We start from the raw sequence: 14,969 nt of genomic DNA, 5'->3' as shown, positions 1-14,969 counted from the left end.
AAGATGCTGGTTTACTTCTTGGATGAAGTAAACACTTGAGATTATGTTGGCATCTCCTATCTGGAGGGGAGATGAGAGCGCAGAGGGGATTAGAAGCTGGCAGAATGGACATGAGAGAGTGAAGGGAAGAAGCAGACTGTCTCATTAGGGGGTGAGCTATTAGGAGTATACAGCAAGGTGTATATAAATTTTTGTATGAGAGCCTGACTTGATTTGTAAACTTTCATTTAAAGCATAATGAAAATTAAAAAAAATAAAGCAAAACTCATGATGATCCACTCAAACCTGCCCGTCACCAGTCTTCCCTATAGAAGCAAATGACACCGCCTTTCATGCAGTTGTTCATTCTGCACTTTTCCTCGAATTCTACAACACCCCCTCAGCAGGATCTACTCTCCGAAACATAGCCCCAGTCAGTCCATTTCTCACCTGGGGGTTAAATTACCTATAGACTCCTGTTTCCTTAAGAAAAGGAAAAACTGGTTATAGATGCTGACATAGACAGCATTTATCACACGAAAAAAATGAAAGTTTGTGCAGAAAACTACCAAAAGTGATTGCTTAGAAGCATCCTAAATGCAATGATAGAAGAGAATTAAGAACCTGAAAGGGAAGGGTGAGAGAAGCTAGTCAAGGGCAGAGTCAATTTAGAAGGAGATGCACTCCACAACTCTGTGCCACCCCATCAACTGTTGCCACCTGTGTGACTGAGTCCTCTGATTCCTGCATGAGTAAAGGATTATGATGGAACAAAAAAACTTTTGGCAAACATATTTGTTTTTATTTTAGTAGCATTTTTAAATAGTAAGTGCTAAGAAGAATGGAATATTAATGTAAAAACTAAAAAAGAGACTTATGAACAGTAATTAAATTACTACATACTGTACAGAGATCCTTATATTGCAGCTTTTGGAATTTTGTATCTGTGTTTCCTGCACATAGTTCCACATAACCAAGCACAACTTGAAACACGGTATTGTGAATGGCTTGGGTGAAGTGCATATGAAGTTGATCCATTGCTGTCTGTGGGAAAGAAAAGAAAAAAAAAAATACAATATAACTTCTTGTTATTAATGCAAGTAAATGTCAACAGATTGGAAAAACACAGGAAAACATCTTTACCAACTACAGTTAAAGCACAAAGATCACTGCTATTCACAGAATTATAACTGCAGTGTTGATTACTTGCAAATAACCCTTCAACTAACCAAAACATCATGCTGCTGAAGATAAGTGTGAATCATGAACACTGCTCTGCTGCTCTGTATTTATGATTGTGTTCCCATCGAAATCTATTTCAATGCTGTCATGCACAATCACACCTCAGGATCTCGTCTGCCATCAGATATTCATTCTTTTACATCATGCAGAGCACTTCTCAATGGTCACCTCATCAGAGAAGTCTTTTTTGATAATCTCATATAAATCAGTACTTCCTATCACTCTATCTTCTAATCCTGATTTATATTTTTAGAGTACTTGTTACCAACCAACATCACATTCATTTCTTTCTTTAATATCTGTCTCCTCCACTAGAATGTAAGTTCCACGAGGGTTTATATCCAGGTGCCTAGAGCAATGCACATAATAGATCTCAATAAATATTTAATGAATGAAAGAACAAATCTTACAGGGAAAATTGGGAGTATACCATATTTTTATGCAAATAGCACATACCTTTTATATTTGTTTGTGTAAAAACATGGTAATGGCATTTTCAAAGGTCTTTAAATATGTCTCTCAAAACTGCCAAGTGTCTTCTTTCTTGTACTTTTTCCTACATATTGCTTAAGAACTGAAAATTAATAAAGTATGATAATGGAGGGTATGGTGAAATGAGTTCCTTTATGTGGTCTCTTGCCTTGGTTCTTTGGAAAAATAGATTGAGAGAATTTTCCCCTAAGCCCTGAGGCATTACATTTGCCCTAGTTTCTACCCCAGAGCGTTTATTACTTACGTCCAGGTTAACTGACATTTCCTGGGTAAACTGTAAACAACCTGACTTTTTGTTTAGCCCTGGGCTGCAGCCTACCCTGTGATTGGTACGCACCTTGTTGGGATTGGTCAATAGACTATGCAAATGAAGTGACTATAGACCATGCAAATGAAGTGACTATAGCCTACTATGCAAATAAGCATCTGTGGCCTACTGAGAGTGGACCGGTCAGTTTGTGGCCTTGGTGGGAGGGCCATGCCTTGAAATTTACGAGGTGTTTGTAGATATATGCATCCAGTCTGGAAGAGGTTTTACAGACAGAAAGCAGCAGGAAGAAAAGCAGAAGGAAAAAAGGAGAGAAGAACCAGAAATAGAGAGGAGGCAAGGAACCCCCTAAAAGAGCTGTAAAATGGTCCAGGTTGTAATATTGAAGGTGGCATGAAGCCCAGAAGAGCCCAGTGGCAAAGCCAGTGGTGACCGATGTCAGGGCCAAGAGAAGCCTGTCCTCAGGGGACAGAGAAGAGCCTGTCCTCAGGGGGCTGAGAGGAAGTCTGCATGGTCTAGAGGAGCTGAGACAGCTGTCCAGTACTAAGAAGGGAGGCTTTGCCTGCCTGCTTCCTGATTCTGAGTTGTACCCTATTCCTCTAAGTACAGTTCATGAGTTTCATGAGATGTTGTAGTGAATTGCCAAACCCAAACGGGGACGCAAGAGTGCTAAGGGGAGGGAGAGTGGCCAGTGTAGGAGATGGAGTGGTACAGCAGCTTAGAGAATGTGGAACTCTGGGATAGATTTTACCTCCGCCTCATAGGAATTGGCTTTGTGCTGATTCTTACATTTTAGGTTATTTATACAGAGGGAAACATTTAAAGAATGAAACATTTATATCTATCATGTCTAAATGTTGTATAAATACATAAACTTCTACAAAAGACACAATCAGCTTTCAAGCCATGGCATGTTTCAAGATTTTCAAGGAAGCCTTGAGCAGTTAAGACTATATAAAACCATGCATTATGAAAGTAGTTATGAACATTTTGGGGACAGTAGAACCCTTTGAAGAATCTGATAAATGCAATGGACTTGTTTTTACAGATAAAGGTACACAATGTGCAACGGTTTACATGCCATTTAGAGAGTCATGCTGGCCCATCTAAGAACCCATGAAGCTCCAAATTAAGAACTCCTGATCCAGGACCAAGAGCTGAGGTAAAAAAGACTACGTGTCTCCTTCCATTGAATTATTTTATAATATACATAAAAAAAAAACCTACATAAAATTGTGGAAATACTGAATTTGACAAACACTACGCAGTACAAAACAAATTTCTGTAATGTTTTAATCACACTACATACACATGGAACAACTAAATTCCATCTGTTAATACACCATAAAAACTTACTTATTAAATGAAATCCACAAAGGATACTACATTAGTAATATTCAGACTTAAGCAATCATAAAGATCAATATATTTCTGATTAAGAAAAAAGCAAGCATCCTTTCAAAACTAACCTGTGTTTTTCCAAGAAGTCGATAAGCTTGTTGAACCTTGGTATAATGGTTAATGTCAAAATTCTTGCAGATTTTGGAAAGAGCTACATCCAATTGTTCCTATGTAATTAAAAGAGGAAGCAAATTAAAAAAGATTAAGGAATTATGTTTCCAGGGCAATATCTAAGTACATTTAGTATCACACTGAATTTGGCCATCAAAAACAAATTTAGGTAAATTTATAAATAAATGATTATTTATTATCATTTATTAAAAACTGTAATCAAGTTTACCAATATATTATCAATATTTCAGTTTCTAAAAGCCTGTGCCTAGAGTCTCAAGTTACACATACTCAATATATTTTCTTAAGGATTTTTTTTTTTTTTGCTTAACTTTATGTTCCCTGAAGCATGAGCTAAAACCTTAAAAATTAAATGAACTAAATTTATGGAACTACTGAGAAATAATAAAACAATCCTGTAATCACTGGGGAAGTAATTCTCAAAAAAACTGTATTGATCTTAAAATACATACCTCAAGGTTTACACTTCTGTAACTAAATATACTGACAGTATGAGTTTCTATTTCATTAATTTCATTTTAAAATAATGACTTTCTATATAAGTATAGAATAATATTGTATTTTAAGAGTCAAGAAAATTAAAAATATACAGAGGATTGTTTACTTATAAGATTTTTAAAGCAGCTGCTTTTATGATTATCAAATAAATGAGCTTTTTTTACGATTGTGAATACCTGCACTCATGACCAAGAACTCTTTTCATAAAAGGTCACCTGAAAGTCCAGCTTTAACTGTTCTAAGTCCTCTATCAGGAAAACAATAACATAAAATTCCAGAAGAAACTAAATTATTCTTATTATATGTGTTAAAATGAATACCCTGGTTGGCAAAGACTGCCAAGGAAAGAGACAAACTCTGAACATATAAACGTAAGAGGAAAGGCAAAGCTTCACGTCCATAATGACTTACCTTTTCCTTTCTAGCTGCTGTATTTGTGAGGAACTGTGAGCTATTATTACGTGGTTTAGGAATTTAGGAAGGCTTTTATCAGCTAATAATTAAGTAAATCGACTCACAAAACTAAAAAGGACAACCAGCTGATAATCAAAATATAATACATGGGAAGTATTTTGGCTATAATTTAGATAATGAGGATATAACTATGGCTAACAGTTTCAGGATTTTCTAGAAATAAAATACTGTTTTCAGATCCTATGATTTCAAAAGTATTATCAAGTTTACAAGCAGATTAACATTAACTTAGCCATCAAGAGATGTTCAAAATAAACACCTGAAACACTGCTAATAACAATATGAAAGCCAAAATATAAGGTGCATTTATGCCATTCAAAAAGCTTTGAAAACAAAGTTGTTTTAACTTATGACGGGACCTTTCTTACCTCAATTTGTTCTAAAGTATCCTGCAGCTTTGAATTCAGTTCACTATTTAATAAAACAGAATTAGAAGTATGTATCATTAAAATAGATAAACTGTTAACTAAATATATACTAACTATATATAAATACTCAATAAATCCAAAGACAGACAGTATGAGCCATAAGTCTCACTGATTCTACAGCAGCCATTTGGAAGTACTTCTATACTACTGAGTCTACTGGAATTTAAAAGACATTTTCATCTGTATACATACATAGAAATAAAATTATACTTTCTTATATTTTCAAAAAGAAAATTGAAAGAACTCAAAATTAGTAAAAAAAAAAAAAAGGTTACTTTTGGTGGGAAGGAGGGGCTAGAGTGGCAGTAATAAGGACAAAAGACAGACTTCTCTGAATGTACATTGTTTTATATTTTTGACTGGAGCCACAGAAATGTTTTTCATAATTAAAAACTAAAACTGAATGATTAAAAGAAAGTAATTCCTGAAAATACACAAAATGAAGCAAATGAACCTAACTATGTATCAAAATGGTAAAAAATTTATTTCAAAAAGCACAGTGATTTTACTATATACTCTTAATGGTATATATCTAAGAACATTATTATTTTAAACTATTTTATGTAATAAACCTATATATAAGGATATACATAACTTATATTGCCAGGCTGTTGTTGTTGAGTTAATTTCGACGCATAGCAACCCTACAGGACAGAGAAGAACTGCCCCACCAGACGTTCAAGGCTGAAATCTCTATAGAAGCAGACTGCCACAACTTTCTTCTGCAGAGCTGCTGGTGGATTCAAACCACCAACCTTTTGGTTAGCACCACCATGTATGTTACAGTAGTGATTATGTTGATGTCATTAAGCCCGAAGACTTTCAGCATTAGAAAATAATAAAAGAATGTAAAATTAAATTTGTGATTAAAGTCTATTGCTACATGATTTCATGATGGGTTTCTCTCTTTCTAAAAGAAAATATATTACCTATCTCTGTCCACTGAAAAAGCCATAACAACCAGCAGTTATTTGCAGTCCTAGATTACAGTCTGTAGACACCATTAACTCATAACAGTAAGGGCTCCTAAGTGAAATAGCTGATTTCAGATCTGGAGTAAAAAAGGTACAAAATCAGCCAGAACTATCATTGTACAGAAAAGAAAGCTATCAAAAACAAGTGGAGTTGGATCGCATGGACACAGAACCTTAATTCGATGGATGGATGGGTAAATAAATACACGCTGAGATATAACTCCTCAAAATAATACCCCCAAAAAGAACAGCCATGATAGTTTCAGAACAAGCGTTCTCCACCACAGCGAAAACCATTAATGTAACGGAAGAAAACACATCTGTAATCATTAAAGTTAAAAGAAAAACACAGATTTTTGTACAATTTCAGAAAACCTGAACTCATCAAATAAAAAAATGATAAATTTGACTATTTTTCAAAATTCTACTTCACAAAAATGTATAAAGATACATAAATACACATACACATATAAATCTGTTGTTAGTTGCCATCGAGTTGCCTCTGACGCATGGTGACCCCATGTGTACAGAGCAGTACTGAATCACAGGGTGTTCAAGGTCGTGACCTTTCAGAAACAGATTACCAGGCCTGTCTTCCAAGGTGCCTCTGGGTAGGTTTAAACAGCCAGCCTTTCAGCTAGTAGAAATTGCTTATCCATTTGCGCCACCCATATAGATAGATAGTTTAAAAAAAAAAAATCCACTGCTGTCGAGTTGGTTACAACCCATAGTGACCATATAGGACAAAGCAGAAGAGCCCTATAGGGTTTCCAAGGCTGTAATCTTTACAGGAACAGACCGCCACATCTTCCTTCCAGCAGAGCAGCTGGTGGGTTCAAACTACAGACCTTTCAGTTAGCAGCCAAGTGCTTATCCACTGCACCATCAGGACGCCTAGATAGATATAAAAAAAAAATTTTTTTTTTTTTTTATTCCTATAAATCAATAGAGGCACTGGCAGTTCAATGGTAGAATTCTTGTCTCCCACGCCGGAGACTTGGACTTGACTCTCAGCCAATACACATCCACCACCCATCTGTCAGTGGTGGTTTATGTGTTGCCATGATTCTGAAAAGGCTTCAGCAGAGCTTCCAGACTAAGATAGACTAGAAACACCAGAAGGAAAGGCCTGGTGATCTACTTCCAAAAACCAGTCAATGTAAACTCTATGGGTCACAACAGAACACTGTCCTTTCCACAGCCGATCATGAGGACGGTGAGGACCATGCAGCATTTCATTCCATTGTTTGAGGGGGTGCCATGAGTCAGGGCCAACTTGATGGCAGTAAACAACACAACTCAATAAACAGAAGACTAGCAACCAATAGGAGAATGGGCAAAGAATATGGTTAATTCACAGGAAGGGAAATAAAAATGATTCAAAAACATGAAAATACAGTTTACATTGATGAAAACAAATACAATGCAAATACAAAGCTACAGCTGCTAACTCAGAGGTTGGCAGTTTGAATCCACCAGGCGCTCCTTGGAAGCTCTATGGGGCAGTTCTACTCTGTCCTATAGGGTCACTATGGGTCAGAATCGACTCGACAGCAGTGGGTGTTTTGGGCAAATGAAAACTACAATGTATTTTTTACTTCACATTGGTAAAGGACAAAAAGTCTGATGACATATTGGGCTGTTTTGAGTTTGGGGAAACAGACACTCTCTCAGCCTGGTGGTGGGAGTGAAAAGAGAGAATAATTTAGCTACATCTATCAAATTTACAAGCCCCTCTTTGGCCAGAGGGTTTTACAGATACCAAAAAAGACTCATGTCCAAGACACATTCACAGTTAAGAAAAAAGCTGTGAAACATAGATGATAAGGGCTATCCTGCTGTCCAACTGATACCACTAACGTGGTAGTCAAAATAAGGAGATGGAGGAGTCAGGGAGGAGAAGGAAGAACATATATCTACAAATCAGCAGAGACTACTTCTACAAGGATAAATAAAACCGGTGTCGGTGGTTGCTTCAGGTAAGAGTAACAGGGTAGCTGTGGGACATGGCTGACATCCTCAACTTATACAATCTAAAATCATTTCCTGATATCTCATACCTGATATTCTAAATTTTCTTATTTAATATATGTTAGACCATTATAAGGAAACCCTGGTGGCACAGTGATTAAGTGCTATGGCTGCTAACCAAAGGGTCGGCAGTTCGAATCCACCAGGCACTCCTTGGAAACTCTATGAGCAGCTCTACCCTGTCCCATAGGGTCGCTATGAGTCAGAATCGACTCAACAGCACTGGCTTTGATTTGGTTTTGGTTAGGCCATTATAAATTATTAGAGCAAAGCACTGCCCTGTGAAATATTTCTCAAATATCTATGGAAAATAAGTATATTTTTGCTGTTAGAATTATAAACATCTTATTCTAGTCTTTAAAAAATAAATTCTTCAAATATTTAAACTAACCGTTTTTGACCCAAATGCAAAAAGCTTCATTTTTCATAGTCTATAGTAGAAGACAGAGAATCTGATCTAAGCTACACAGAATGGGGCTTTAATTCTCTTTGTGAACTCAACCTCTATGGGCCTCAGGTTTCTCATCTGTTTAGTGAGTTGTACAATAAGATATCTAAGGAATCATAACTGACTCAATTCCAGGTAATCCAAAGGAGAAAGCATACACTAGGAAGAAGTAAGAATAATGGCTCAAGTTTTGGAGCCAATGAGATTAGATAAGATACCCAGCTACTCCTCTTACTAGCTATGACCTTAAACAAGGTACTTAATGTTTCTGAGCCTTGGTTTCCTCATCTACCAAATGAGGAAAACAATATCTACCTTCTGGGGATTCAGTGAAATCACACACGTAAAACAACATCTCACCAGTCAAACGGGAAAGCATTCAATTAACTAGGTCCTATAATGCAGAGCCAGGAGTCCCTGGGTGGTGTAAATAGTTAACATGCTTGGCTGCTAAGCCAAAGGTTTGCCGTTTGAGTCCACTCAGAGGCACCTCGAAAGAAAGGCTTGGCAATCTACATCTGAAAAATCAGCCACTGAAAACCCTATGGAGCACAGTTCTACTCTGACACACATGGGGTTGCCATGAGTCAGAACTGACTCAATGGCAACTGGTTTGTTTTATAATGCAGAGCCACACAGACTGCTGTCGTAACTACTTGCCTGGATCTTCTCCAACAAGCTCTACCACAATCTTCTGCTGCCTTCTCCAGACCCTTGCTCTATTATTTACCAGCTTTCTTGAATTTTAATTCTGTTCCCTTCTGGCTTCTCTCTCTCAACCTAAAAAGAAGGCTTAAGGTTCATCCGGCCTTAAAAAGAAGTCTTTCGTAAACCCTGTTTTGCTCTCAAGTTAACATTCAACCTTGTCCTTTCCTTACCCAGTAAAAAGTTTGGTTCAGATCCAAGCTAGAACAAGTTCCTTAACCTCTCTGATATCCTCATCTAAAAATTGATGTCTACACTTCATTAAGGGGTTGTAAAGCTGAGAAAACAAATGTAAAATGCCCTTCACAATCTCATGGTACATACGAAGAGTTGAATAAATCCTTATTCCACTCAACTCTGAAAAATAAATCATTATTTTTTCTCCCTGAGTTGCTTCTTCTCCCATATTCCCTCCCTTGGTACAGAGCATCACCACCTGCTCAATCTAAGCTGGGGATCTCAGAGTCATCTTTAATTCTTTCCTCTCTTCACATATATAAAAATCAAATTCTGATGATTCTACCATGTCAGTATTTCTCATATCCAGCTACCAAAAAAACCAAACCAAATCCATTGCTGTTGAGTTGATTCTGACTCACGGTGACCCTGGGTGGCACAAACAGTTTGCGCTCAACTACTAAACTACTAACTGAAAGGTTGACGGTATGAACTCACTCAGTGGCACCACAGAAGAAAGGCCTGGCGATCTGCTTCCATAAAGATCACAGCCAAGAATACCCTAGGGAGCAGTCCTACTCTGTGACACACATATCCAGCTACACTTCTTCTCAATTCTATGTCCCAACTCAAGCATTATCATTTTTTTGCTTGAATTATCCTAAAAGCCTCATAATGAATTTCCACATGCAACGAACACAGACCTCAAGCTTCAATCCATCCATTTACTTATTTGACGAGCACCATATAACACTGTTGAACATCCTCTAGTAAGCTGTCGGGGTAGCTCGCTGAGCAGGGGTCTAACTTCAGATTAGATGTGCTCAATATTCTTTTTGCTTTGGCAGACACAGTATTTTCAAATGGCTTGTATCTGAAAGGCTTTGGGCAAAGCCAAGTACTCTCAAGTCCCAAGGATCCTACCATTCTCTGCTGTCTTGTACCTGGCAGCTTCACATTTATGTTACATGCTTGATCTCTAAAGACACTGGAGTTTGCAGCTCCTACCTAAAGCAGAAATAAAATCACAGTAATCACCTGCTTTAAAAGCTTTGGTGGCTTCCCATTAAAACAAAGGATAAAACTTGGTATGGCATGACCCTTCACAATTTGACTTAAAAAATTAACCTCCAATTCACTTTTCAGTGCCTGTATTTTAGCCATATGAACGTGTGCAGTCCTCAAACAAAACAACAGACTTTCACACCCTCTGTTCTTGAGCATGGTTCTCTGGGTGGCACAAACTTAAGCACTCGATTACTAACTGAAAGGTTTGTAGTTTGAACCCACCCAGAGGCACCTCAGAAGAGAGACCTGGCAACTTGCTTCAAAAAGTTCACAGACTTGAAAACCTCTGCACACATGGGGTCGCCACGAGTTGGAATCTATTAGGTTTGGTTCCTGTGCACAATGTTCACAATAACTAGAATATCCCTTCTCCCTGTCTCACTCACAAATGTCCGTCTATCTTTCCAGGCCCAATTCAAATGTCACCTTCTCTGGGGAGCCCTCCCCGGCTGACTGTTCTCCTAAGTTTCACAACATTCTGCTTACAGCACCCTGTATTCTAGTAAAAAACATCTGTGACTGTGCCTCCAAGGCACAGGGTGTGACTTATTCCCCTGTGACTCCCCAGGACTGAACTCACAGCTGACTCGAAGCAGGTTCTCAACGGATATCTGTTGAACCAAATTTGCAATTAAAGAAAAGTGGTGCAATTTTATTATCCTTTTAGCCCCTATTTCCCACCTCAATAAATAAAACTACAGAGATAGAAAAAAAAAAAAGGTGGGGGGGAGAATGCTTTAGAAAAAAAAGAACATTAGACTCTGAGTCTACAGGTGCCTTAGCAAGAGAAAAATAGATGAGCAGAGGTAAGACTAGCTCCTCTCCTCCATCAAGTGAGATTCAGGAGCCCACCTAAAACTGAAGCTAAAGACACACATGTGGAAAAACAAGAACAGCTGGGAATAATGAGGAATTCAGAACTAGTAAACATACTCTTTTAGGGAATATTTTGAGTTTGGAGGAAAAAAGAAATAAATCTAAATGCATTCAAAGGTAATTTTAATGGTTTCTTCAGCTTCTCCACTGAAAAAATAGGCTTTAGTGTCTATTTATGAAATTATCATAAACCTAGATTTTATTTTTATTGCTATTATTTATGGTTGAAGGATTCTATATCCTATGTATTAAGAGTTAAGGCAAACATGATAATATAAACAGTATGTAGAATATTATAAATATAAAATCTATCAAACATAAAACTTGATTTTATTAAAAATACTGTCAAAATCTAGGACTGCAGGTTGACAACATTTGCTACTTATTAAAAATACATATATAAAAATTATATTATCAAGGAGTAGGCATATTGTAAGGCCTTTAAAGAAGTCCTTCATGACTATTTAGAAACACGTATTTAAGACATTTTAATCAATTAATCAAAATATGTTAAAAGGATCTATTCATAAATATTTTGATAAAAAAGATACATTATGGTAAAAAAAATTACTGGTTCTAAGATAGAAGGCTAAAAAGCTATTCAAAGGCAAACTGCAAGCTGAATGGAATGAATCAAATGATTCATTTTTACCATCGCTACAGAAAACATTGAAGATAACCACCAGTGTTTTAAATGACCAACCTAGGAAAGACACACACATAAGCACACAGTCCTAAAAAGACCACTTAGAAATAAAAATTTTGTACAAATTTGACAGTATAGAGGTAATTAGCATTTTAATTTAATATAGAGGTAATTAGCATTTTAATTTATCTTTTCCTGGTCTTTAATTAACAAGCCGTGTGACTTAAGTGAAGGTCCTCAATATCTTTGGGCATCAGTTTCCTCTATGAATGTGGGTTTTAGATATAAAGCGTCGCTTCCAGCTCTAAAGCCCCATGATTCTATTATATGCTGAACACCAATTACACTGGGTGTTTGCATATGATTCAGTAAAGTGCTAAAATTTCTAGAATAAATTTAAGCATTGACCAAGGTGTGTTTCAGTCTGGAAATTCCAGCCTAGTTAGTTCTGAAGCCTAATCTAGGGATTCCAACCTACACACAGATAGTAGAGAAAAACCTGATTTCAAATGCTTGAAGCTAAACCAACAACCTTGAGGTACCTGAATATCCCCATGATCCTTCAAGCCACACTGCAATAGAGCTCCCAAAACCACCTGCGATCTACCAAGATCTCTGTCCTTAGACTCTGTTCAGAAGTCTATGGCCTCGCCCAGAATCCAATCATTTACCAGAAAGGAAGCTCAGAGCCCACTATTAAGGGTAATATATGCTGAAAACATCTCCAAACTTATATGAATTACAATTCTATCACCATCATTGTGATTCAGTTTTTAAAAACTGAAAAATAAATAAATAAATAAAGCTTTAGTGAGAAAATATTATTAAAATATAATTTAGAATTATTGTTCAGTCGATGCTCCTTAGCTAACGATATCTAGCTTCTGCTCCTACTCCTATAAATGTCAGTATTTCCCATTCACACAGGGGTATAAAAGGTGAACCATTCTAACATGAATATGATGATTTTTTGTTTGTGTACTCTGTACTCTTTACTGGCATATTACCCCACAGGTCCTATATTAACTGCCTGTGAATGGAAACTGCCAGATAAATAGCTATTGTTATAATAAATAACAGCATCTCATGTAGATAAGCATTAAATAAATAATACTTCATTATTGTTCCACTTCTGGGAGTAAAGAGTTTGACATAGCAACTTTTCCAAATAAACGGTAGTTTTAGAACACAAAAGAAAAACAGAAAATCCTAATAAGTTTCTCAAGAAAGACACCATTTACAATGAAATGAGAATGAAAATAGCATTTGATTTCTGTCCTCTAAAACACGATGCTAGAAGACAATTGAGTAATGGCCTTTATTTTTATGAGAAAATAATTTTTCTCTTAAGCATTTCTGTGGACTAAATTGAAATAATATCAAACCCTGAAAGTTTACCTTACGTGTATCCCATATAGAAAAAAAAAAAAAATTCTCTAAGAGGCAACTGTAACCAAACATGACAAAGGCACATACAAAAGAGGAATATATTATATAAGGAATGATAACTGCTGAGTAGGAACTAAAAAAAAAAAAAAGTGAAAAAGTTTCAACAGAAATTAAAACGGCAAAGGACCTTGATGTTTGGAACATTTTCATTTGGAGATAAAGGGTTATTTTTACTTTTTACTTCAACCACTCTACTTAACTCTGCAGATAATATTTATAGAATCACAATACAGTAAGTGAGATTTCTATTAGCTTAACTTTTTAAAAAAGTAAGCTATTAACAAAGCACAGAAGGTGTAATTACAGTTGCCAAAAGTAATATAAACCCGTTGCTGTCAAGTCGATTCTGACTCATAGTGACCTTACTGGACAGAGTAGAACTGCCCCATAGGATTTGCAAGGAGCAGATGGTGGATTCAAACTGCTGACCTTTTGGTTAGCAGCCAATCTCTTAACCACTGTGCCATCAGGGTTCCAAAAGCAATATAAAACCCACTACCGTCAAGTCGATTCTGACTCATAGCGACCCTATAGGACAGAGTAGAACTGCCTGATAGTTTCCAAGGAACACCTGGTGGATTCGAACTGCTGACCTCTTGGTTAGCAGCTGTAGCACTTAACCACTACGCTACCAGGCTTTCCAAAAGCAATATAAAAAATTATGCTATAAATTTGACCAAGTAAAATAATGTCACTAACAAAACCTGAAAAATAGAGGAAGTAAAAGGAAGTATACCAAATTCCTACCTATTACTGATATTATGGGGAGTCAATGATAAATCAAGAAAAAAATATTTTGGTCTAGTATTTAAATTATAATGAAATCTACTAGGAAGAAAATGAATAAACTACAAAAGGGGTTTACTCCAGGAAATGGGAAAGGGAAGGGAAGGTGAGGCTGAAGAAAAAAACTTCTGCCTTTTGTTTAAGACTCTTTTGCTTAAATATTGTGTTTCTGCCATGTGTAGATATTACCTTAAATTATTTTAAAATGGCATGGGCTTGGGGAAGACAGAGAGAAACAAGTTAGAATAAAACATAACATTTGCAGGTGGTGTCAGAGTAGCATGGTATCAATACCTCAAAGGGGCCTAAGCAACAAGGATGCAGGATCTAAGCACTGGATCTAGCAAACATGACTTATGACGCTGCAGAAATACTCAATGTTCAAATACCACTCAAGGCACAGGTCCTGGTATTCCCCTTGCCTGAACCCTGAAAAAGGGAAAATAGGCACATCTTGCTAGAGAGAATTAAGGGCAAGAGAGGAAGAAGAGCTCCTAGTCCTGCTGTACTGGTAGATAAAAGCTATAGGTAAAAGCTATAAAAGCAATGGGTAAGCACTCGGCTGCTAACCAAAAGGTCAGCAGTTTGAACTACGACGTGTAATTTTCATTAAACTGTAAATATTCTGACCAAAAATAAAAGGATATCTTAAAAATTACAACAAATTAAAAATGTCCATGTTAAAGTACAGTACTCAACAAACTAGTTCTGATGGTATGCAAACTTTTTAATGCATAAGATAGAATGTTCCCAGGTTTCCTCAAGTAGTTTCTTTCAAATGAAATAAAAAATGATAAAGCAGTTTTGACTTTTAAAAAAATAACTTTCCTCAAAACTAATTTAGACAAATTTCAAGTAAAAAAATTTAAATGCTTCATTTACAGATGTACTTTAG

The 14,969-nt window shown here is 36.5% G+C and overlaps 1 protein-coding gene across 9 annotated transcripts in view; it reads right to left on the bottom strand.

The window, feature by feature from the left end:
• VPS50 (VPS50 subunit of EARP/GARPII complex) overlaps positions 1 to 14,969 on the bottom strand; it is a 137,900-nt gene that overhangs the window by 88,558 nt on the left and 34,373 nt on the right. For all 9 annotated transcript variants that reach the window (XR_007518518.1, XR_007518519.1, XM_049894751.1 and 6 more), the window contains exons 10-12: positions 4,855 to 4,897; positions 3,451 to 3,549; positions 883 to 1,023 (exon numbers count right to left, since the gene is read on the bottom strand). Coding sequence is in view for 7 of the 9 variants with exons in the window: in XM_049894751.1 (XP_049750708.1) it covers positions 883 to 1,023; positions 3,451 to 3,549; positions 4,855 to 4,897 (283 nt within the window). In the remaining 2 variants the exon portion in view is untranslated. The remainder of the gene's footprint in view (positions 1 to 882; positions 1,024 to 3,450; positions 3,550 to 4,854; positions 4,898 to 14,969) is intronic.

This window comes from Elephas maximus, chromosome 8 (assembly GCF_024166365.1).
Source record: "Elephas maximus indicus isolate mEleMax1 chromosome 8, mEleMax1 primary haplotype, whole genome shotgun sequence".
NCBI classification, from domain to species: Eukaryota; Metazoa; Chordata; class Mammalia; order Proboscidea; family Elephantidae; genus Elephas; species Elephas maximus.
Note: the sequence above shows the minus strand (reverse complement) of the source record. Positions and strands in the feature narration are given on the sequence as shown.